This window comes from Ptychodera flava, chromosome 7 (assembly GCF_041260155.1).
Source record: "Ptychodera flava strain L36383 chromosome 7, AS_Pfla_20210202, whole genome shotgun sequence".
Lineage (NCBI taxonomy): Eukaryota > Metazoa > Hemichordata > Enteropneusta > Ptychoderidae > Ptychodera > Ptychodera flava.
This window is the reverse complement of record NC_091934.1, coordinates 35816636-35840590: the sequence shown is the minus strand read 5'-3', so window position 1 is coordinate 35840590 and position 23955 is coordinate 35816636. Positions and strand designations below refer to the sequence as shown.

Sequence of the window (23955 nt, the reverse complement as noted above, 5' to 3'; positions counted from 1 at the left end):
ACCTCAGATTTAAAACTGATTGGTTGGAACCATTGAACTTCTATTACCATCAGTAATGTTGCTTGAATTTTGCAAAGCACTGTAAAAGCAACAATGCACCTTTAGAGAGTCAGATAAACAAAAAAAAGACAAACAAACAAATAAACAGCAACTGAAAGCTGCAGGTGGTTGGTTTCTCATTGTTCTCTCTTGATAATGTTTTCTGGACAGAGTGTCCTGATGGTAGATGGGGATCAGACTGCGCAAACCAGTGCATCTGTCAAAATGGTGCTGATTGTAATGGAATCACCGGAGACTGCACATGCCGGCCAGGATGGTTCACTGTGGACTGCAGTCAGTGTAAGTCAATCATGAGACATGTAAATGATAGGGTAACACCAAGCAGAGGAATCCAGAAGTTGTTTTATTTTAGGTCTGTGCCCAAATTAGATGGAGCTTTATGCCACTCTTACTGCTACGATTTTGGCTACTGAATTAATCCATGGGTTACAATGTTCCTAACCTTTCTTGTTGTCGGTTGCCAAGAGATTTATTTCATAAAATAGGTGTGAAAAGAAATAACCAACTTTAGTAAATGTCAACACTCTTACTTATAATACTGAGAAAGAAGAATATGGTATTGCTAGGTATAAGAACAAACTTACTACAAAATACAAATAAATATGGAGACTTTGTAATTTTAATAGTTAGATGTAACACTCCGGGCAGTTTCTAGTATTCAATTCAGATATGTCAAATGTTTGCTTTCTTCAGCTACAATTAAACAAAATAGGAACAGGAAAAGAAAAGTGTTGTTACATGAATCAATTTCTACAAATGTTTTTATGAATTGACTTAAAATGTCGTGATTATCTTCTAGGTATCAACACAATTCTGAATTAAAAAAAATGATTTTCTGCTATTTTACATCAAGAGCTGCTTCCATAACGTTGCTGATTTCTACTTGCAGCATGTCCTGAAGGTCGCTATGGTGTACAATGCAGGCAGAGATGCACCTGTGAGAATGCCGAGGAATGTGACCCAGCCACCGGCAAATGTCAGTGTCTGCCTGGCTGGAGAGGGCGCACATGCAGTCAACGTAAGTAATACATCACTGAACCACTACAGTAACTTTAGGCCAAATTTCTGTCATTGTTTCTGTCTTTATGAAACATTTTTTGTTTTACTCTGAAAATCATGTCAAAATGTCCATTTTTCAACCTGTTATACAGTATATATACGTGTGTAAAGTCCGATTCTGTTGTTGACAATTGAATGGATTTGGATTTATTTGTCAACGATTGCATATTTTACACAATGCCGTATGTGATAAGGGTAATACTTAATACTTTAATGTAAGCTAGGGAGGAAAAGACTGAGAAAATATGCCTATTGTCTGGAACAAATATTATGAAAAGTTACAGCTGTATGTAAAGGTATATAGCTAGGAATATACAGGTATAAAGGTAGATAATGGTGTAGGACCGAAATGTGTATCTAGCAGTGTAGATGCATTAAATCATTAACTGTAGTGCTTCTTGGTCGATAATTGGCCGTCTAAAATTAACTTGTTTGTTTCTTTGTGACGATTGCAGCCTGTGCTGTTGGCATGTACGGAAAAGACTGTGCCAGTCAGTGTCAATGTGGCAATGCCGGGGAGTGTGATCCAGTGGATGGAGAGTGTATCTGTGTTCCAGGATGGACTGGACCAGGTTGTCAAGACAGTGAGTTTCACCCCTCTCTCACATCTATTATCTGGTTTAATCTTTAGTATTGGTACCATGGGATTGTGTGTTCTTTTTCTTGTAGGGTTCAAGGTCAGATTTACATGGCAGGGAGGAAACATTTGCATTTATGATGGATATGAAAAATTATATATAGAATGTTATTTCTGTTCTGTAGTGTATATTTTGAATGTGACAAAAGAAAATATTAAAGTATCCTCTCTGGGCAGATTGAACCGATATTTAGCACAAAATAAGAATTGCATAGTTGAAGATTTATTTATAAGGTGTACAGACAAGAGAATTCTTGTTTGAAGTCCCTTACCGAAATTTTAGGCCTCCCGCAAACTGTTACTGCAAATTTGCCGCAAGCTTTGCAGTAAATTTGCAGCAAACTATTTGCCGCAAATATGCGGGTGGTTCATTTTTCAGATGCAAATTAGGTTTCTTGTGAACTTGCTGCAAATATGCAGCAAACTCCCTGCCGCAACGTTGCTGCAAACTCTTTGCAGCAAATTTGCGGCACAATCCTTGCAGCAAACTTGCGGCAAATTAATTTGAATGTTACTGAAAATTTGCCGCAAACTCCATACAGCAAATTATTTTATTTGCGCTGACCATTGTTTCTCGTGAAACTGGTATTTCAGAGTTTAGTTGGATAAAACACATCTTGTGCTGTCCACAGTCCGCCAATATATAAATATTATTTATCCAACTAAACTCTGAAATACCAGTTTCACGAGAAACAATGGTCAGCGCAAATAAAGTTATTATAAACAAAAAGATGACAGAGAAAAAAAGGTTAAATACAATTGTGGTACAATTATTTTATATGCCATGTTCATTTCATGCCACATAAGTGTCATGATCATGTCAAGATTTTCTTTTGACTTGAGAAGTTTCATGAACATTTACATTACTGTCAAAGGCTGCGATTTGGCTTTCTGTTCTCTGAATTTCTTGTCCCCTTTAGTGTACCAGCAATGGATTCTGAAAAATATAAATCGTTCAGGGAAGAGTGTAAGTCTTTACCGTTTGACCAAACATTGTAAATTTCATGAAAGAAATCGATAATTATTTGAAAATGAGACAAAATCAAGTTGAAAAATTGAAGCAGAAAATGCATAAATATTCATGATCGAAATTAAATGTCCGACAGCGGACAACTCGCCGTATGTTGTTTACATACACGACGGCGACAATCTGCAAATATCTCAGCACTTACTGTAAGTAACTGTTGTGAAACGAAAGTGAATCAGTATGAATCAGTACTCAACGAAAATTTATCTTTAGGTAAAGATTGCAATACAACGATCGGATCGATGTACAGACGAACGGTACATTGACTTACATTTCTGAACGGCTCGCAGACGCTGGACGATTCCCGGTCCGGTTGCAGGTCTCACCGTGCTGTGTGTAAATACCGTACTCAGAAAATATAGTCGGCATCTTTACTGCCGCTCGCGTTCACAAATTTAGAACTCCGCCTGTCCCTGGTACTGTATACATGTTTTTGCAACTATGTGATATCATTTGGCTGGCGATTCCATAGAAAGATCACGAAATTGTCCACTAGAAAACTTCCTGCTCACAAGTACACAGCCGACAGTACTAAAATCTAACTTCGCGCCGATCAAGCCTCATGACGATAACGGAAGTGCGATCTATAAATCATTACGCGATTGATAATGTAGTCCCGTTTTTAAATGCTGGAATTGACTCTACATCTGCACCAATCCGTTATATTTCATACTTAATATAGTATTTAATTTATTAGTTTAATGAAAATGGTTATTTCTATCATAGAAAGACTAAAAAGAGAGTAAAAATTCTTTCAGCACGAAGAATCAATATCAATGCGCGAACTGACCTTGATGAACCGTGACCGGAGAGTGTAAACATGTCGGCAGCTCGCAGCTGATACACAGGACGTGTTGGACGTTGGTGAAGCGGCGCTTTGAATTTTCGTACAGCGACTCGGGATGGAGTGTAATCCTAAACCTCAAATTTGTGCTCGGCAATATAACTCTAACGCTGAAAACATGGACAAAAGCCTTTTACCTCGACCCATGTTATCAGAAGGCGAGATTTTGTCAGCGGCATCGATGGGACAGACTGTAAGCTGCAGTGCATTGTACGTACCGTATACATGTACTATATTGATGGGATGAATAGCTTGGAGCACAGCCACTACTCTGCTTGGAGGTAGTAGCGGAAACATTACTGTACAGATTTGCAGTAACAAAAGTCTACGACGTGTCCTTACAGACCATCATCAAACGCACATTTCGTTCGAAACTGTTTGCATTTTGGTATCATTCGCAGAAAATACAGGGTGTAACTTGCAAGACAGACAAGTCCCTGTTTCAAAAATTTGTTTCCCTAAAATTCAGTTTTCGATCCAACCATAATTTACCCAACCGGATTGTCAAAGGGTACTTTTATTACATATGTCACTACAGTATATACTATAGATGCACTCTATATCCATGCAATGCTTTCACCAGCATAACTGAAGCTGTTCATTATCTAGCATTACCAGTTATTATAATTTAAAAAGTGGATTGTCTGTTATGAAATAAATGAACATAAAATATAAATGAAAGATCAATTTTATGTTGCTTACACATGACTGGTCACAAAGTGCAACAGTACTGTAGTGTGTATTCCCTGGTAATGAAATAGTGGGAAATATGTCAATCATTTGTTGCTGCATATTTGCAGCAATAATATGGTTTGCCGCAAATTTGCAGCAACTTAGTCGTTTACCGCAAATTTGCTGCAAACTGACTTAAGGGTTTGCAGGAGGGTCACATCTACCTGCAAACTTCTGCAACTCCTTCCTGCAAGCTATATGCTTGCTGCATATTTGCAGCAAACTTACGGCAAATTTGCAGTAGAAATAATTTTCGGTAAGGGGTAACATCCTACTGATGATAGATTATGAGAACATGTTAGATTATGAAAACATGTATGTGATGATCTTTTTGATCTTTAAATTCTAAAATTCAGTTTTTACTGTTAAAAAGCCACTGTTTGGTTTAATGAAGCCTTTTTAAAACCTTGCATGAAATTAGGAAAATTTATGAAGATGTTCCTTTGAAAGCTGATTGGAATTTCATTATTTGATATAGCCACTTTCATGTATTTTGGTAAAATTGAGTTTGTTCTCACAGACATTAATTTCAGAATCAGATCAGGGTAATCACGTATTGTTATGTTTGATATTCAGAATGTCCCAATGGTTTCTATGGTAGTATGTGTAAGAAGCCATGTGAATGTGCTAATGGCGCCCTCTGTGATCACATCAGTGGTTCATGTACCTGCACTGCTGGTTGGAGAGGAACCATCTGTGACAGAGGTGAGATAATCTTCAACACTGCTCAATACCAATCAATCTTGCTTTCATTTTCAACTTTCTTTTATGTAAAACTTAGGCTTCAAGAAAACAATGTTAAGATATATATCAATATTTTCTGATTCTCTGAAAGGAGTTGCTATTAATATAGAAAGTATCACACAAGTGTGATTCGACCTCTGTCATGGTGAGTAATTACTGTCAAGTTCTGCTTTTGTTGAGAAATTCTAATCATTTATTTGTGTTGTATTCTAATTTTGTGTTTGTATGATAATATTTCGTTTTCACATTTGACAGCGTGTCCTGAAGGTTACCATGGTATAGATTGTCAAGAAACCTGTCGCTGTGGTAATGGTGCTAGATGTAATCATATCAATGGTGACTGTTATTGCTCTCCAGGATTTGTTGGAGAGACTTGTCAAGAAAGTAAGATACTCACTCATTATATTTATCTACATATAACCTACATATTATATACAAATTACCTAGTACATATTATCTACATAGATCTAATATATTATTTACATATTATATACATATTGCCTACATATTGTATACATATTATCTACATGTTATATACATATCTATATACATATATACATATTACATACATATTACCTATGTATCACCTACATATTTACCTTTCTCAATATGGAATGTCTAGCAAAACAAAGTAAGCTTAACTTTTTGTTATTAATATTGTAAATCAATGTTAAATGAAAGGAGGAGGATTTTGCGAAACTTTGCAAATGGCTGTACTTATTCCAGACCATCTATGAAGTTATGAATTGTCAGAAAGGATTTTTTAGTCAGTAGTTTGACAATTTAGTTTAGAAGACAAAATGCTCCAGATATTGTTTACTTATAAAGTGTTAGGAAATCAAAATTGAACAGTGTTTTCCCAGGTTCCATCGTTTTTCAGTCATCCACCAAAAATCATTCTAATACATCAAAATTAATTGATCCTACAAATTTATTCACCCAGCTTATTCCAAACAAAGATAAAATGAAATGATAAACTCCCAAGTTCTGTGACTCTGTTATTTTTAACAATCCATATTTACTACATTACTTTGTAGTATGCAGTGACAATACATGGGGCATCAACTGTACTGGTACCTGTGATTGTCAGAACGGCGGTACCTGTGATCATGTAACTGGACGATGTCTCTGTGCCAATGGTTGGAAGGGTGCCAACTGCGATGAAGGTAACTCAGATTTGGAAATGTCTTCCCAGTGATTTTATGGAAAATTCAGGAGCTTGTTACGTGATGTGTTTTGCCAGGAATTTAATGGAAAATTATGTAACTGTCTGAGTGAATATACAATTTATCATCAAATCTCAATAATCAGTTACTTTTTCTGTGTATTCCAGCATGTTTTTTCCATCTGTAAAATAGTTTTTGTCTGATTTCCAAAATTATATTTAGTGAATGTAGAATATTCACATAATGAATTTCCAATAAAGCAAAAACATACCATTGGAAGTTGTAAAAAATCAAAATGATCAAGAACAATGGGATGGAGAGTATGTAAAAGGCAAGATACTTATGTATGTTTCATCTTATTTTTCAGTTTGTAGTGAGAACTTCTATGGTGCTAACTGTGCCCAGCACTGTATATGCCGTAATGGTGCTGAGTGCAATCATGTGACTGGCAGGTGTACGTGTACCGCCGGCTGGATGGGACTTGCATGTGAACTGGGTTAGTAAACTATTACATTGAATACCTGCATGTAACATACAATCTGTGACCAGTGTTCCATTTGATTGTGGGAGTTTTTACAACCAAAGTTTGTCAAGTGGCAACTGCACTCAGCCAGATCATGACTATTGTCACACCACATTAATGGAGTTGTTTACTCCCAAATTCTGACAAGTGGATTAGTACAACAATAAATATCAAACCATGTTATTTGTTTCTCTTCAATTTATAAAACAGATTGCAAGTATGCTCATGATATTGAATTTGAAATTTATATCATTGCATCAGAAGGTTGTAAGCTTTATCTCCTATGGAAATTCATTTTCACAGAAATTCATGGGTATGATTATCATAGAATATATACCAAAGGGCCTACCTCAGAAATTATCATGTGAAATTAAAACACTAACTATAGAACAACTTTACTTTTTATGTGAGCATTGAATGGTTGTGACAAAGTCTTTTGGACATTGTTTGCAAGTGGGGGATAATTTCCAGGCTTTCTATTGGCTGTCTTAGTGAGTTACAATTTCCAGGCTGTCTGATTGGCTGTAAGTCATTGTTTGAACTTTCATATGGTTCACAGAATGTTCAGCAGGATACTATGGCCCAGGATGCATGCTGCCGTGTCTGTGTCAAAATGGTGGTATCTGTGACCGCATCAATGGAACGTGCCATTGTCAACCAGGGTGGACTGGCCCATACTGTGATGAAGGTAACCTACAAAAATATCTTTGTATAACAATCTGTCACTAGTCATTCTGGAAACTAAGATTGGCATTTTACTTTATAAAGAGTATATAGTGGCAAAATGTTGGGCTAATATGCAGCACCCAGAAGATTTTTCCAATCAGTTGTTCCTATTGATTGATTTCCAAACAGCCAATCAAGTACAAGTAGAGTATAACCCTAGTTTAAGACTTCCTAAGTTGCTGTAATGGTGACAATCTACCGATCAGATATCACCTTCAGAGCTGCTTGCACATCACCAGTGTTTAAAAAATCAATTTTATCACATCCATATGTGGTGACACTTTGGAATTTTATTTTCAAATGTCTTCATTCTTGTGTACTTCTATGTGGTGGCGTATGACTATATTTTGGAAATAATTTTTCAAATGTTGTTAAATTTGTAGAGTGTGCTGATGGCTACTTTGGCGATAACTGTGAGCAGAGATGTGCCTGTCAGAATGGGGCTGCATGTGAACACACAACAGGAATTTGTCAGTGTACCAACGGATGGAGAGGAAGATACTGTGACAGACGTAAGTAATCTCAAAGTTTCTCTCTGATTTTATCTAACAACTTGCATGTCAGCAAAACTTTGTGTTGCTCTTCTCACATAGGCATGGTGTGTTGATGATAAGAATAATTGAATTAATTGATGAAGAAATGACAAATGCAACATAGGATTCTCATGCAGAGGTCAGACCTGGTGAAGGCTCATTACAAACCTTGTTTACCAAATTCAGTCAGTCATTCTTAAGGTTATGTTGAGCAGTCTAAAAATTGATTGATAATTAACTTCACATTCAACTTTTCCCCAATATTTCATCAGATGATAATCATCTTCTTACTACGGAAGAGTTACTGATACACTTGACTTCTCTGTCTTTACAGCCTGTCTCCAGGGTTCCTATGGTGAGAACTGCGCCCAGAAATGTCGGTGTAAAGACGACCAACCCTGTAATCATGTGACTGGTCAATGCAGTTGTCCAGCTGGCTACACTGGCTATCAGTGCAGCTCAGGTAAAGACTAAGAATTCCTCAATCGATCAACAGTTGTTCAGATCACATACAATGTCTTTCATACTGAAACTATTACTCTGAAATGCTATTTCTAAGCACTGTGTTAACTTATCTATCCTGCAGTGTGTCCATCCGGTACGTGGGGAGCAGGATGTGAGCAGCTTTGTAACTGCAGGGAACATTCCATCTGTAATCCAGTGACTGGTGATTGTGAATGCAAAGCTGGCCATCGAGGGACACACTGTGACAAAGGTAAGCATATCAAGGGATGCACTGTGACAGGGTTAGCATATCAAGGGACATATCTTGGCAAAGTTGGCATATCAAGGGACAGACTGTGACAAGTATTAGCATATCAAGGGACAGACTGTGACAAGTATTAGCATATCAAGGGACAGACTGACAAGTATTAGCATATCAAGGGATAGACTGTGACAAGTATTAGCATATCAAGGGACAGACTGTGACAAGTATTAGCATATCAAGGGACAGGCTGTGACAAGTATTAGCATATCAAGGGACAGATTGTGACAAGTATTAGCATATCAAGGGACAGACTGTGACAGGGATGACATTTAAGGTTCCAAGACAAGAAATTTACCATTTTAAAACCAACAATTCTCTAGTGTTTAAGAAGCTCAGAACCCCCGTAAATTGTATATTTTCGGAAAGCCTAGATATAGGGGAACAGTTTGGTTACCATAGTGTCACCATTGTTTACATAACTATCACGTGACAGGTAATTTGCATAACCTTTCAAAATCGGTTTTCCCTATGTTTTGTTTCAATGCTTTGAGATATGTGGCTGAAATTTGTGTGAGCACAAGCTGTTATAAGGGTCTTCAAAAGTGTGTCTCAGAATTTTTTTAAACCTTCTACAACAGTTTTATGCCAGAAAAACTTCCAGTGCAGTGAATTTAAGCTTAGTTGATTTCTTTAAAATTGTGCTCCAAAAAAACTAAGCAAGATATAAAAAATCTGAGACACACTTTTGAAGAGCGTTGTGACAGCTTGCATTCCAGCAAGTTTGAGTCAGATATTTTGAAGTATTGAGACAAAACATAGGGAAAACCGTTTTTGAAAAAAACTAAGCAAGATATAAAAAATCTGAGACACGCTTTTGAAGAGCGTTGTGACAGCTTGCATTCCAGCAAGTTTGAGTCAGATATTTTGAAGTATTGAGACAAAACATAGGGAAAACCGTTTTTTGAAAGGTTATGCAAATTACCGTGTCACGTGATAGTTATGTAAACAATGGAGACACTGTGGTTACCAAAATGTTCCCGTATATCTAGGCTTTCAGAAAATGTATACTTTACAGGGGTTCTGAGCTTATTAACCGTTAAAGAATTGTTAGATTAAAAAGGTCAAATTTCTTGTCTTGGAACCTTAAGTTTGAAACATATCAAGGGACTCATTGTGACAAGGGTTAACATATTGAGTTGTGGAATTCAGAACATCAATCTATAGTAAGCGATTATCAAACAGACAAATACAATCACATTTTCATATTGATGTTACAGATTGCCCCAAAGGGAAGTACGGTAATAATTGTGATCTGGATTGTGAATGTGAAAACAGTGAATCTTGTGACAGCAGAACAGGTGAATGTAAATGTCTTCCAGGATGGATTGGAACAAAATGCAACAAGGGTACGTACCATTTAGTCCATTTTTTAAGACTTTCTAGATCTTCTGAGAAACTTGAATTCCAATTTCAGATGTGATTCATACAGTGGGTGGTATTTGATAACTTAGAGACATCAAAATGTCAACATAAATTGCTTTTTCATGAGGTCAAACAAAGTTTGAAACATTAATTTAAAATATCCTAAATAATATCAGCATGACATGGGAAATTGAACTGTTTGTTGAAGTCTTTATGGTATTATTTTGATAGCATGCCCAGCGGGATACTATGGCTCAGATTGCAGACATCAATGTCGATGCGTCAATGGTGGTGAATGTAATGCAGAAACTGGAGAGTGTTCCTGTCCAAGTGGATATATCGGTGCTAAATGTGAAGTTGGTAAGATAATGTCAACTGTACCATGACATAATCAGAATGTCTGAGTTATTTTCCCGACCTAAATTCTCTATTTCCGTGTCCTCTCAATTTCCTTGATCTGTGGTACATTCAATGTTTCTATACATTTTGTAAATTTGGCATTTCCACACATCTTTTTGTGAAATTCTGGATTTAATTCATCTTTTCAAACTCTGTTTCCATATATTTTCCCAAATCCATATTCCTCACATCATCCCAAATTATCATGAAACTTTCTCAAATTCTTCATTGCCATACACCTATTGTATACAATACAGTGTTTACATAATATTCTAAATTTCTTCAAACTCTTTGAATCATAAAATATTGTAAATTGTTTATATTCTAGAGAAGGCCAGGCAGACAGTAACGATAATTATTTTTTTATTGCACTCTGTTAGAATGTGCTGATGGAAGATACGGAGATGAGTGTTCTGAAGTTAAAATTTGTCACAACAATGGAGTGCTTGACTTGACAATGGGGGTGTGCAGTTGTAATCTCGGATGGACAGGTCCAACTTGTGAACAAGGTAATTGTGAAGCCGTACAATTCTGACCATTACATGGTGATACTACACCTTAGTTCTTAGTTCGATCAATGGTCGACGAAATATTTAGCAATTAAATATATTTATGTGCAGAATTTTAACATGAAAATGTAGGTTACTCGAAGGGAGAGCCGCTGCAAAGTTTAACTTTCAATCTTTTTCTGTGCAGTTATGTAATTGTGCTTCCCACTAAATCTGAAAGGAGACAATCAATATGCTTTTGATAACATTTTCATAATTTTGTTCTATGAAAAGAGTTCATGGTTATTTGTTTATTTGTTTTTTTTAATTGGTTTTGTTACGAAATGTAAATAGTGTTGAAAATAAAATTTTAGCCATGCTGGCATAATGCACTCTATACAACATTCAGTGTGATTGATGACAGTTATATTATAGCTTTGTCCATACCAGTGAATTTTTAGATGTCATCTGCCCAGATTAGTACTGATCATGTATCTGATTATCCAGCATTGTGGCCCCACAACTCTTTCTGGTGTTATGTTGCCTGAAATTGTGAACAGCAGTATTATCTGTTCACTTTGATGAAGTCATAACAGTTAATATTTGTAATTTTCAAAGTGTCTTTCCAGATCGTCATAGACCCATCAGTGAGTTTGATTATGAATGCTAGGCAATATCGTCTTTGACAGAGGCAATAACAGTTGATATTTCTTTGTCTTTCAGAGTGTCCGTCAGATCGTTATGGACCCAACTGTGAGTTACATTGTGACTGTGAGCACAGTAATGGTTGTGATAGTGTGACAGGATGTTGTCACTGCCTAGATGGATTCTACGGACAGTTTTGTGAATTCAGTGAGTACCATGAAAATGCATCTTTTTCTCTGTAACAATCTGTGACTTTGCTCGCTTTAGTACAGGCAGATTTCTATTACCAATGGCATACTTTGTGTTGTTAATATTCCATATTCAATGAAGAATATATACATATTACAGTTTGCATTCCGCTCTTACCAATAGGTCATTAAATGTATTATCCTCATGACAACACTGAGTCAATAAGTTGATTATTGGTCAATATGTAAATATACACCAAAGTGTTACTGTGCCACCATGCCATATGTATTTTTATTTTTGTTATTATAATGAACTGCTAGTATGTATAACATGGCATTGTACTCATAATAAAAAGTTCACAACCATGATAGGCTTATTGCACACACAGGGAAATTAATTTGTATGAATTGATTCTGATTGCAGCCTGTCCCGATGGTTTATTCGGACCGTACTGCAGCAAGAAGTGTGATTGCAGGAATGGAGGTGAATGTGACGCACAGACAGGACAGTGTTTATGCACAGCAGGATGGACAGGAGACTTGTGTGAACGACGTAAGTCAGATTAGATTGCCGATTCAAATAATAGAGTGGCTGGTCTTATTATTTTGTAGCCATCTTACGTTAACTATGTTTTTTATATGATCACAGACTTTTGGGTGAAAGGACAAAAGTGAGAAATCAATACAAATTTATTTCAATTGTTGATATCTCTTGATTTCGTAAAACACACAGAACTTCTTGTTTATAAAAATTTAGCTTTAGAGTTACACTAGATACATGATTAATGCAAAAATAATCAGGCGAATTTTGATATTATTTTGATCTTTTCTTTTTCCACACAGCTTGTCCACCTGGGCGTCATGGGCCTAATTGTATGCACATGTGTGAATGCTTCAACCAATCGCTTTGTAATCCTGTGACTGGAAAATGTGAATGTCCACCTGGGCGTACTGGACAGTCATGTACCCAAGGTAAAACACAGTGGTCTTGAAAATCAGCAAAAATATAGCACTTATGAAAACTGATGTGGTTAAGGAAAGGAATCATTGGATTGCTCATTAAACGTTTGATAAAATACATAATTCTAACCCTTCTGGGCATGATCATGGGTTCTACCCGGAAGTTCAGGGGGTCAATTATGCCATGATTGTACGAACATCAGTCAGTGAAAAAGCGCAATTCAGCATGTTGAACAGTGCTAGCGACTCTTCGAAATGAAATATATAGATATGACTGAAAATCCCTATAATAGTAAGAATGTTTATAAGTGAAAAATTATCTCATCTCCAGTGGCAATAATTTAAGGAAGAATTTTTGATACGCTTATGGATTAATACATATTGCAGGTTCCACTGAAGTGTTGTATCAGTCAAATCAAACAAATGTTAGCATGCTGCTTTGTACAAAAGACCAAGATAGTAAAATTCATGTCGTGTTTGAAAATCCATCTTTTTTTAGCTCAGTAGCCATGTCAATCTAGTGACAGTTCTAACACTGGCCAGCATGTCTGACAGAAATTGTGCATAGTACAACCATCAGTACCCATTGGTATTTCTGTCAGATTGCTTGATTGGTGGAAAGTTCACCAGTCCAGGCATGAAATATATTGTTCCAAAGTCTCATATCTTAGGACCTGCTCATTCTTGGTATGGTCATTTTGAAAAAGGAAGTGTTAACCGTTTATAGGTCAATCTGAGTGATGGATGAATTTGGGGATCAAACTGAAGTCAGGTACACCTGAAGAGGTCATTATCAAGGCTGTTATACTGAAGTACATTGTAACAGTTTAGAAATCATGATTGTCATACAATGCCTGTTATATTGTATTAAGTGCGTTAACATCACAGTTCTAGTAGGAGAATTGGCTTTGACAGTGATGTCCTTAACAAGGTAATAAGTAAAATGTGTTTCCAACTGATAATGTATTATACTCACCAATGTCTTTCATCTCTTTGTTTTTAGTTTGCTCAAACAAATATGGTCCTAACTGTGTCTACAACTGTGAGTGTGCCAATGGGTCACTTTGCAATCTCTACAATGGTGCATGCTCTTGCAGACATAAGTGGATTGGTGCTACATGTGAGCAAGGTGAGTTCAAAGGTCAGAGGTCATGCAGATTACTAGTATGTAAAATCAGGTGATCAGAAATGGGGAAAACATATCTCTGTACATTTTTGAAAGAAGAAGTGTGTTGCTTATATCAATGATTGTATCAGCCTCTAATGATTGCACCTATCCTGAAAGTAAAGTCACAGTCCACAACCTGTCAAGCAGAATATTACTGGTATTTGAATATTTTATTTGTTAATGTTAGTTAGGCAGAAAAGACGCATACCTGTAGGTTTGTTGTCTAGTAGATCATTCATTCACTATTTAAGGTTTCAATACGCTTGATTGAAAATAACACACCTCATGGGATGTGAAACAACAGTCTCCATGAATTAGCAGAATGTTAGGGTGTCCTATTCAAATGCCTCTCATGCTATGGAGCCCGGTAAATGTTTGGCCTGGGGAGCTGTATGAAAAATACCATCTTCTAGGGCGCTCATATATATGTTTCTGTGCTGAAGCTATGGGCGGGGATTTGGCACCGAGTCACATTTTTGACTGTGATGTCTTTGCTAGGTGGCTTGGTGCCATACGTTGTGAGTTTGAATCTGATTGAAAATCTAAATTGTGTATTTCTATTCTTCTCTTTCTTAGGTGGTCCTCCGCATTTTACACTCCGTGGTGATATTCCAGCGTGATCCCACCAAGGCTTTCAGGGAACCAGACTCGTAAATTACATCATCCACACTGCCTAGCAACAGTCACTATGCTTGGTCTGTTGTCATAGAAACACAAGACGTGCCTTTTTAATCACCTAAGTTGATTTTAGGGAGTAGTAATATATGACCAACTTTGAATGTGTTGTTCCTGCGACAACAGACAAACTTTTGTTGCCATAGCAACATGTCTGTCTCGTTGTCAGAGTTGCACTGGTGACTGTCAAGCTTGGAGCAGCTACATTCACACGATTCAACAAGTACATTATTTTTCTAAAATTATCAAAGTTTACAACATGACATTATTTTAAGCTTTTTGCATAGTATTTGCTTATTGCAATTGAGAGAAATCAATATTTATGCAAAGACCGCGCAGCAAAACTTCCTTCCAAATATGTGAACTTTGTTTATACTCCCATTGTTGTATTGCTGCAAAGTTTGTAATGTTCATGTTTTTCCACAATTTACTTTTCTGTACATTTTAAACCTTTTGTTAACTGACAGAGAAAGTTTACAATTTTTTGTGACAAACCTAATTTGCATATGATGCAAATTATTTTAGGTTATGAGGTCAGAGGTCAGCATGTTACTAAAAATGTTGCATTATCAAAGCAATGTTTCCATTCTTTTAGATTTTCTGTTAAGGCGGTTATTTTATTTTTCTGTAAAGTTTTTTCCTTTCCTTATATCTAATTACAGATGCTCATTAGCAAATGCTATCGTTTGGATGTCTTTTAGAACACGTTTTTAACAATGTAGAGGAAACTATGCAGTTAACATGTTACACTACCTCACGACTGTCTGTGGCCAGGCATAGAATGTCATCAAAAGTTATGAATAGTAAACTAAGAACATCTGCTGACATGCAGCCACCTCAGAAATTCAAATTTGATTGGTCAGTTTTTGTGCGCACCTAAGGCTTGTCCAAGGGCACAGATATCTTTGAGCCAATAGTATTATTTTTGATATCTGAGGGGCTGTATTTGCAGCACCAGAAATTACTGCATGAGATTGAATCAAAAGTTTTGTTTACTTGTGATCCAAATGCCAAGAGGGAAAGGGAACAAATGAGACAGCATCATTTTGTGATGTGGAATATTTCATGAAAGAGGTCTAAAGCTTGTTTTTAGACCACGGTGGATCATTGTGTGCAGGCCAGATATTTATTATAGACACACTGAATTGGACATGGCGGCCATCTTGAATTTTCTCAATAAGGTCAAGCTGATCTTAAAGGTCAAGACATTTATTTGCATATGAATGCAAATGTTGGGCATTGTGAACACAAACAAAACAATAATTTGTTCCCATTTGGCAATCTCTTGCAGTGACATATAAAATCTTGCCAAATATGATTATTTAGAACCGAATTTTTTTATTTAGTTTGGCCAATATTTAAAAGAAACAGCTTGGATACTGCAGGCTTATAAAAGTTCACTAATCTAAGCAGCTTTAATGCAAATTTGCATTTTTTAAAATATATTAAAAGCTCTGATGCAAGTTTGATTTGAGCACCTAGAAAAAAGTATCCTTAACTCAAGTGGAAAGTATCTCAAACGGAAAACTATGTACTATAAATTTAACAGTATTTAGCCGCTTACATTGATGGTGCCATGGTTGTGGATGAAAACAAAATAATTTAACATGTGTATAGCAATAGCAGACGATATTTTTCATTCGTCAATTTTCTTGGACAGCCAACTGGATTGGAAAATCAAAAACCTGTATTTTATATATTTACTGTATTAACATCAAATGAAAATTGCAGAGCATGTGGTTTTGTGAAGTGCATTCCCACTGTCACACAAAGAACCAACATGATTGGTTGAGTGTGACTTCTTCGAATTCCATTTTACAAGTTCCATTGAGAGTCTAATATAATCAAGTCATCCCAACACTGAATGGGTAAATTTGCAAAATGGTGCTTTAAAGATTGGGTAGTGATTGAAATAGTCGCTTCAAATAGCGTTGTTTCATCTGATCAGTGAGAGGCTATGTATTGACATAAAACAGAGATCAGAGAACCATGGACTCTCCGGAGAAACTTTTCTTGGGGGTTTTGTGATAACAGATATAACTGATGAACCAACAGACAACTTGCAGGAAGCCATTTTGTTTAGATTGCAACTGCTAAATTGTCTGCTGTGTATCAATGTTAGGCTGCCAAGTTGTTTTTTATACATCAAATCCAAGAATGAAGATTTCACTGTCTCTCATTCATTCATCGAACTGTAGTGAGACAAACCGTTTGCAAACAGAAATGTACTGAGTGAACAAAGCAAAGTTTTCCAAAGGATACTACTATAGCCGTCTCTTGGTGTGTTTCACTTTCAAGATTCAAAAAAGGTTTCAAAACTCACAGAAGTGAAAAAAACTGTCAATTTTCACCCTCTTATTGTAGTTTTATATGTTAATTATTTGAACTATCACGTGACACATCAGAGAGAGACTATCCAGAATCAAATGTGGTGTAGAATAAAATGTTCTGTACACTGGGTTAGGCTCACTTCATCTGAAACAGATTTTGTTTTTCCTTTAAAAAAATTGGGAATTTTTATTGAAGGTCTAATTCACTAATATTGACAGTCAGATGGCCAAGGGCCAATTCCTGATGGGAATATTTGTGATTAATTATATTATTTGTTTATTTTTGTTGCTACTACAGAATGTTAAAAAGTTTTGTATGATGCTATTCTAAGTTCAAAAAACTGAAATATATGCTTATACTATACACTATTTTTTGTTGCGTCATTTTATCTTTTGTGACAACAATTGTTATGGAGACAGTTGTGATGTGAATGGTCATGTGAATAATTGTCATGGGAACATGTGATGTGAGTGGTCATATGAACAATCCTCATGGCAACAGTTGTGAAGTGAATGGTCATATGAACAATCGTCATAGGAACAGATGTGATGTGAATGGTCATATGAACGATCGTCATAGGAACAGTTATGTGAATGGTCATATGATCAATCGTCATGGGAACAGTTGTGAATTGAATGGTCATATGAACAATCGTCATGGGAACATGATATAACTGGTCATATGAACAATTGTCATGGGAACAGTTATGAATTGAATGGTCATATGAAGTCGCCATGGAAACAGTTGTGATGTGGATGGCAAATTAAACAATCGTCATGGGAACAGTTGTAATGTCAATGGTCATTTATCAATGAGAACATCGTCTAAGAAATTGATACAGGGAGGACCCTTAGAAAGTCGTATTTTGTTTTGCCATACATAAACAATGTATACAGTCATGCCTCTGTATAGGTCTGTCAGTCTGCATGTATCCATGTATGACATGTAACCTATGTGTACTTGTGTCTTGAATTGCATAGTCATTGAACGTTGGCCATAGATTATTAGGGATATGTAGGCCAGTCACATTTGTTTTTCAATGAAATGGTAAGTGCATAAAGACATGTTTGATGGTTCAAGGCCAAACAAGACTTGCATGCCTCCATGTCATATGGCTGTGATGATGAAAAAAGAATATGATGTTCTCAAAAGAGATTTCAGTCCATGGCACATCAATCATCAAATCTGGAAATAACTGGCATAGGCATATCTTGACTTTTTTCACAAAAAGTAGGACAGTATTGCACAAATTTTATCATTTGCACAAAATACAAATCCAACATGCCTAGGAACCTGTAAACTAAGTTTGAAAGCTGTTGGACTAGCATATAAAAAATATTATGTTTTGAAAAAAGAAAGTGAAAACTGCCCAAACATTTCCATGTGCAAATGTTTTAATTATTTTCATGAGTCAAAATTAAATCACTCTTGGGAACCTATCAATACCCATAAAAGCCATGAGTCTAGCAGTTCTGAAAACTGTTTTGACAAAAAAAGGCAAGCTTAGGCCCAATGTTTACCTAAATGTAAATTTTTTTCATCTGTCATCCAGATTGGTCATCCTGAAAAAGTCGATCCTGAAGAGAAAACTTTTGACAAAGACCCAAAAATCTCAAAATACCAAATTTTATGCTAATTTTACTTCATTTTATGGTTTCAATCGATAAGATGAAAAATCTCTGTTTCGTTGACTTACCTACCGTAATTTTTGAAGGCATGTTACTGGAAATATCTCTCTTTTGTGTTTAGCTTGAATGACATACACACACCACTCATCATTAGGTTGTTCAGTAATAGTTTATTTGTTAGCTGACTTGCCACTATTTGAACCTCAGTGAACGTACATATAACATATTTGTACAAAATGATACAAATTTGGCAAATACTGTGTATTATTTATTAATCCAAATTGCGTTATTGATTAAATGGAGTTGCAATTTTCATGATTAGTGCCTTTCAATTCTACAGCAACAAGATTGTTATCAAAGCTTGCATTACTAGCTGAACGGCGCCCCCAAGCAGAGCATCTTTACATTCTTTTGTTTTCTTTTTTCAATAGTTTCTTCAAGCAGACAGGTAATAAAAGCATCACTAACATTTCAATATTGCTTGACTTGTTCCTCAGAAACTCAGAAAGTCCTACAATAAAAACAACATAACTTCACAATGAAGAAAAACTTGATGTACATCTAAAAGTTACAGAAATAACAGTTGATAAGCCCCTACTTGCATAGCTTCCAAAGGCCAGATCTATGAATCCCTAACGTTTCAAAAGAAATACAACAAGAACAATAATTTTGGGCACTTCGTTTTATGTTCTTGTTTTTTATCAAGTAAATAAGTGTGAGAATAATGTAACCTAATTAAAATACAGTTTACTCATAAAGAAAGATTACTGTAACAGTTGTTTTCACAGAAACTTAAAGAATCGGTTGAACTATCTATATCATTTACAGAACAATATATACACAAGTTTTATGTACAAAAATTTCAAACAAGAGTTTTCCAACAAACAACAAATGAGGGTTTTCCCACTAGTTGCCACATCACTGCATGCTTGTTCATCATTTCAGCAGTGTGCACCCTCTATAGTTGGAGGGGAGATATCTTAAACATTTTCACAGTGCGCCCTCTACAGTTGAAGATGAGATAGGTTATGTTTGGAGAGGGGATACAGATTATATTGAAAGGAGTATCCTGTTTTAGACATGATCCAAAAAGCGTAGCAGATTATTATCCAAAAGAATGGGTAGTTTGGACACATCAACTTTTCATCTATGGTGCAAAGAAGTGTAAGACTGGCATTATCCTTATGTTTGTAAAAAGTTCATTAGCCATAATGTAATTACCGGTACTGCTGTATGCTCTAAGTATACAATATTTGAGTCTGTGGACATAGTGATCTGAACTTTCAAATACACCAGCTGGTGTTTTTGTTTTTGTCAGCTGTAGGTGCTCTGTCAGAAATGATGTCATCAAATGTCATCAGAATTGAGAATTGATGTCACCAAAACTAATGATGTCACCAGAAATGATGGGCATTTCTGATGACATCAGAGATGAGGTCAGTGGAAATGGTCTGTCATTGAGTATGCTTCACATTAAAACATGGATGGCTTCAATGGCGGTAAATTTAATGTCCTGATAGAGGGTGTATTCCACTGTATTTCACCTTCACCTTTTCACAATTTCGCGTACGGCAGATTTGTTGAGAAAATCCTCTCTTAAACATGTAAACTTTTAACAGCAAAACAGTAATAAACAACAGCACTTGTTTTAACTTCATGTTGAGAAAGAATGCAACATGGTAAGATTTGTCTTTACAAAAAATTAAAGATTATATATAATAAATATAAGTACTCTATCTACTGATATTAACAGATTGACCAATTTACATGTTAAGATTTTCTTCTCAGTGCACCAGGTTCACAAACTAAGCCATTCAATTGGTCAGCTGGCTAACCATGTGCACCGATTGTCGATTATCATTTTTATCCTACAAATACTGCCTCTTGATACTTCCATGCAATGTTTACTTCTGACACTGTCAATATTTGAATGAAATGACACATCAGTTAATCTTCTAGAAGACGATGATGGTGGCATAGATTATCTTCACAATGGTAAATCATGATTAACAGCAGAGAATGATTGCGTAGGTTGTCTAGGGTCTGAGGTAGCAGCTCATTACCTTGCAAACTCATCCAACAGAACAGACCCAGCAAGTTCCAAGTTCCAGTTGAAAGTTTTCAAAAGCCGTTCGCATTTCTCGCGATTGGCGAGACCCAGTCTGAACAGCTGTTCGGTTTTTAAGTAATTGACGGCCTTGGTGATATTCCACACATTGCGCTCCAGAGCGGCGTGACATTCATCCAGTGTTACACCGTGAACCTGCTCCTGCACAAGATACACTTTGTCGCGAGGCGAAGTTTCCACCCCCACTGGGCTGGTATCACTGATGTTGGGGGAATCGTATCTACTCCAGTCTGACGTGTCTTCCTGCGGTATGATTGGTTTCAGAGACGTCAGGTCCAAGGGTTTGTAAGTTCTGGGAGTGTCTTTCTTGCCGTCGTCCATTTCTTTGAGGAGTGGGTTGGACAATGATGGATTGTGGGATCCCATCCCTTGGCTCTTACTAGTGAGTTGCGTTCCGTCCCTCATGATAGGTTTAATTTGAGCTGTATTTGGCGGCAGAAATGTGGGAGATGTTTTTGTTGGTGACCTAGGGGGACTGGACACGTTCTCAAATTCTTCTGGCGAGGAACAGTCATCCGTCTTTACATCAGAGCCTTGCGGTTTGGCAGGGATCAGGAAGTAGTGTGTACTGCTCACTTTTTCACCGTCCACAATAATTGGGTATATGTAGGGTTTGGAGTCCTCCTCCAGGGAGCTGCACCTTTCAGGGGGTTGCATGAGGGGCTGCCGGGGAGGAACGGGCGGGACCTCCTCCGAGTCTTGTCGTAGGTCATTCATGGAGAATGGGTTATGTGGCATGCTCCTTGCTAACGGCGACTCTGGCGGTGAAGTGACGCTGATCATGCTGCGTGCCTGAGTCGGATCTGATCGGTAGTCCTCACGTGGACGGTGCCGACGGTTGCTGTTTTTCAATGGCGCTTGCACGAGTGGAACCCTCGGTGGCAGTTTGGGTTTCTCTTCAACAGGAGAGTCTGGTCCTTCAGAGTCACTAAATTCTATCAGATTGGGTCCGTCATCCACTGTCGCTTCTTCTCTCGCTTTCTCCCGATCTTTCTTCCGTGGAAACTCCATCCATGCAAAGTGCTCTCTCCAATCTTCTCTGTTTTGCGGAGCTGTCCTTGCAATAGCATCAAAGTCAGGTCCATTTTTGTCATATGACCTTTTCTCTCTGGCCAAGGCCGGCGGTCTGGCAGGCCTTGCCTTCACGTCCTTTTTCGGCATGATCAGAGGAGCTAAATCACTGGTCGTACTTTCATCGTGATTCTGAGGAGAAAGAGTCTGCACAGCGATGTATCGCTTTGCCTGCCGCGATTTGGGTTCAAAGTCAAGCTTATTGACTGTCTCCTCTAATTGTTTGAATTCGCCAGAGCTAAGATGCAGCATTGGTAGAGCTGCAACGTCAGACTGTTCACTGTGAGGCTTTGCGATCACTTTGGACCGTTGTTCATTTGGTGCTGACCTCTGACTGACCTTTGCCTGATGGTTCTTGTGAACTGGTTTGTGTTTCACCTTTTGACCGTTGTTGCCCTTTGTCTCAACTTTCTGTGGCATCAACACTGCAGCTTTACTGTTCGCTACATGCTTATCTTTCTCTTTCACTTGCTTCGGTTCAACCTTCTGCGGCGTCAGAATATTATCTGTAAATGGAATACTGTTGGCAGCGCTGGTCTCATGTCTAGAGGTATCGGTTGTGCCCTTCTTGGGAATGGCACCGTGTTCCAGGGAATGATTTACTGCGACTTTGACTCCGGAATTTGTGGCAGGTTTTGGAACAAGTGGAGCCATGAACTGTCCAGGCTGAGTGCCACCGTCTGATTGGCTGTATCTGGATTTCTCTTCAACAGCTGCTTGGTTCTGTTTTCGTACACCTGGGGGAGTTGACACCGATTGGTTAGCCTGGAAAGGTAGCGTTTGAACTTTTGTTTCTGGCTGGTTTGGGCTGAATGTTACCCAATTTTTAGTCTGTGAATTATCCTCAGGAATTTCATCATAGAGTCGAGAAAAACCCTGCATTTTAGCATCCAATTCCCGCTCTTCGGCAACTTTGTCATAGAGTCTCGTGGGAATTGGTGGCCCCACTGAAGGCACACAAAATTGAATGTTCTTCTCACTTGCAACGACGCTAGTTGCATCAGTGTACAGGTTATGCTGTGACAAAATTGTCTTTCGCGTAGTTTCTGAAAATACACTCTCTTCAGGAACCTTGTCGTAAAATCTTGGCACTGAGGGCGCTGTCTTTTGTTCTGAGAAATGCAAATTTGTAGGTATTTCCTCTGCCACAGCATCATAGAGTCTTGGTTTCGATGATTCCTCTTTCAATTTCTTCTCACTCTTGACATCCTTTTCCTCAAAAACAGTATTTAAATATCGTGATGATGTAATGTCCGTCCTGTTTGTAGGAGCTGGAGGCTCTTCCTCATATACCTGACTGTAAAGTTTTGGCGGTCTTCTCTGTGTCTCTGTTTCCATCACGTCTTTGAACACTTCCTCCGAGACGTCATCATACCGCCGCTGGCCAATTTCATCAGCGACATCATCATACCGCTGACCAAGATTGACCACACTACTTGCTGCTTGGTTCTTGTACCTTGAATCTGACTGATGACTCTCAGGAAAGAGCGGCCTTGGCAGTATCTTTGTCGACTCTGGGGATGACAAACTTTCATCCAACAGGGAACGAGCACTGCTCTGTGATTCCGAGTAACGTCCAATATCCGGTGTAGACGGAGCGTCGATCAAATCCACCAGGACATGCGTCTCAGGTTTAGTCTCTGCTGAATCGACATTGTCTGTTCCTGATTTGTTGATATCTTTGACGTAGAACACAGATGATCCAACTCGGACGCCATCATGTGACGGTGAGGTTGGCATAGTATTCGCTCTTCTCGCAGTACTGTTCTCTGCGTTGCTATGTCTGTTCTCCCGTGCGCTTCCCAAAGTTTTTACACCTATTAACACAACAGAGAACAATCACATTAGAATTTACACTTGTTGATTTGTTTTCTTCAGAATCTCGTTAAAAGTTTTCAGTGTCATAATAGCAACCTATGACACTGACAGCATCTCTCCGAAAAAAAACCCCCTGCGATTCATCAGCATTGAAATTTCTTGTTTCAAAAATTTTCAGATAATTGCTCTTTGACACCTAGAGAGAAAGCTTTAATTGTGCATAGCCATCAAGCAAATCACACTCTACCATGACTGATGGTGCAGTGTTGAATAT

The 23955-nt window shown here is 37.5% G+C and overlaps 2 protein-coding genes across 6 annotated transcripts in view; one reads left to right on the top strand and one right to left on the bottom strand.

The window, feature by feature from the left end:
- The window catches only part of LOC139137422 (multiple epidermal growth factor-like domains protein 6), a 118821-nt gene extending 101417 nt beyond the window's left edge, over window positions 1–17404 (top strand). For both annotated transcript variants that reach the window (XM_070705517.1, XM_070705518.1), the window contains exons 21-39: window positions 211–339; window positions 950–1078; window positions 1575–1703; window positions 4936–5064; window positions 5359–5487; window positions 6141–6269; window positions 6637–6765; window positions 7352–7480; window positions 7902–8030; window positions 8386–8514; window positions 8638–8766; window positions 10038–10166; window positions 10414–10542; window positions 10962–11090; window positions 11793–11921; window positions 12327–12455; window positions 12746–12874; window positions 13866–13991; window positions 14607–17404. In XM_070705517.1, the coding sequence (XP_070561618.1) occupies window positions 211–339; window positions 950–1078; window positions 1575–1703; window positions 4936–5064; window positions 5359–5487; window positions 6141–6269; window positions 6637–6765; window positions 7352–7480; window positions 7902–8030; window positions 8386–8514; window positions 8638–8766; window positions 10038–10166; window positions 10414–10542; window positions 10962–11090; window positions 11793–11921; window positions 12327–12455; window positions 12746–12874; window positions 13866–13991; window positions 14607–14650 (2363 nt within the window). In that variant the 3' untranslated portion in view covers window positions 14651–17404. The remainder of the gene's footprint in view (window positions 1–210; window positions 340–949; window positions 1079–1574; window positions 1704–4935; window positions 5065–5358; window positions 5488–6140; window positions 6270–6636; window positions 6766–7351; window positions 7481–7901; window positions 8031–8385; window positions 8515–8637; window positions 8767–10037; window positions 10167–10413; window positions 10543–10961; window positions 11091–11792; window positions 11922–12326; window positions 12456–12745; window positions 12875–13865; window positions 13992–14606) is intronic.
- Window positions 17405–18814: 1410 nt separating this feature from the next.
- The window catches only part of LOC139137421 (uncharacterized), a 63749-nt gene continuing 58608 nt past the window's right edge, over window positions 18815–23955 (bottom strand). For all 4 annotated transcript variants that reach the window (XM_070705513.1, XM_070705512.1, XM_070705514.1 and 1 more), the window contains one exon: window positions 18815–23680. In XM_070705513.1, coding sequence (XP_070561614.1) covers window positions 20724–23680 — 2957 coding nt within the window. In that variant the 3' untranslated portion in view covers window positions 18815–20723. The remainder of the gene's footprint in view (window positions 23681–23955) is intronic.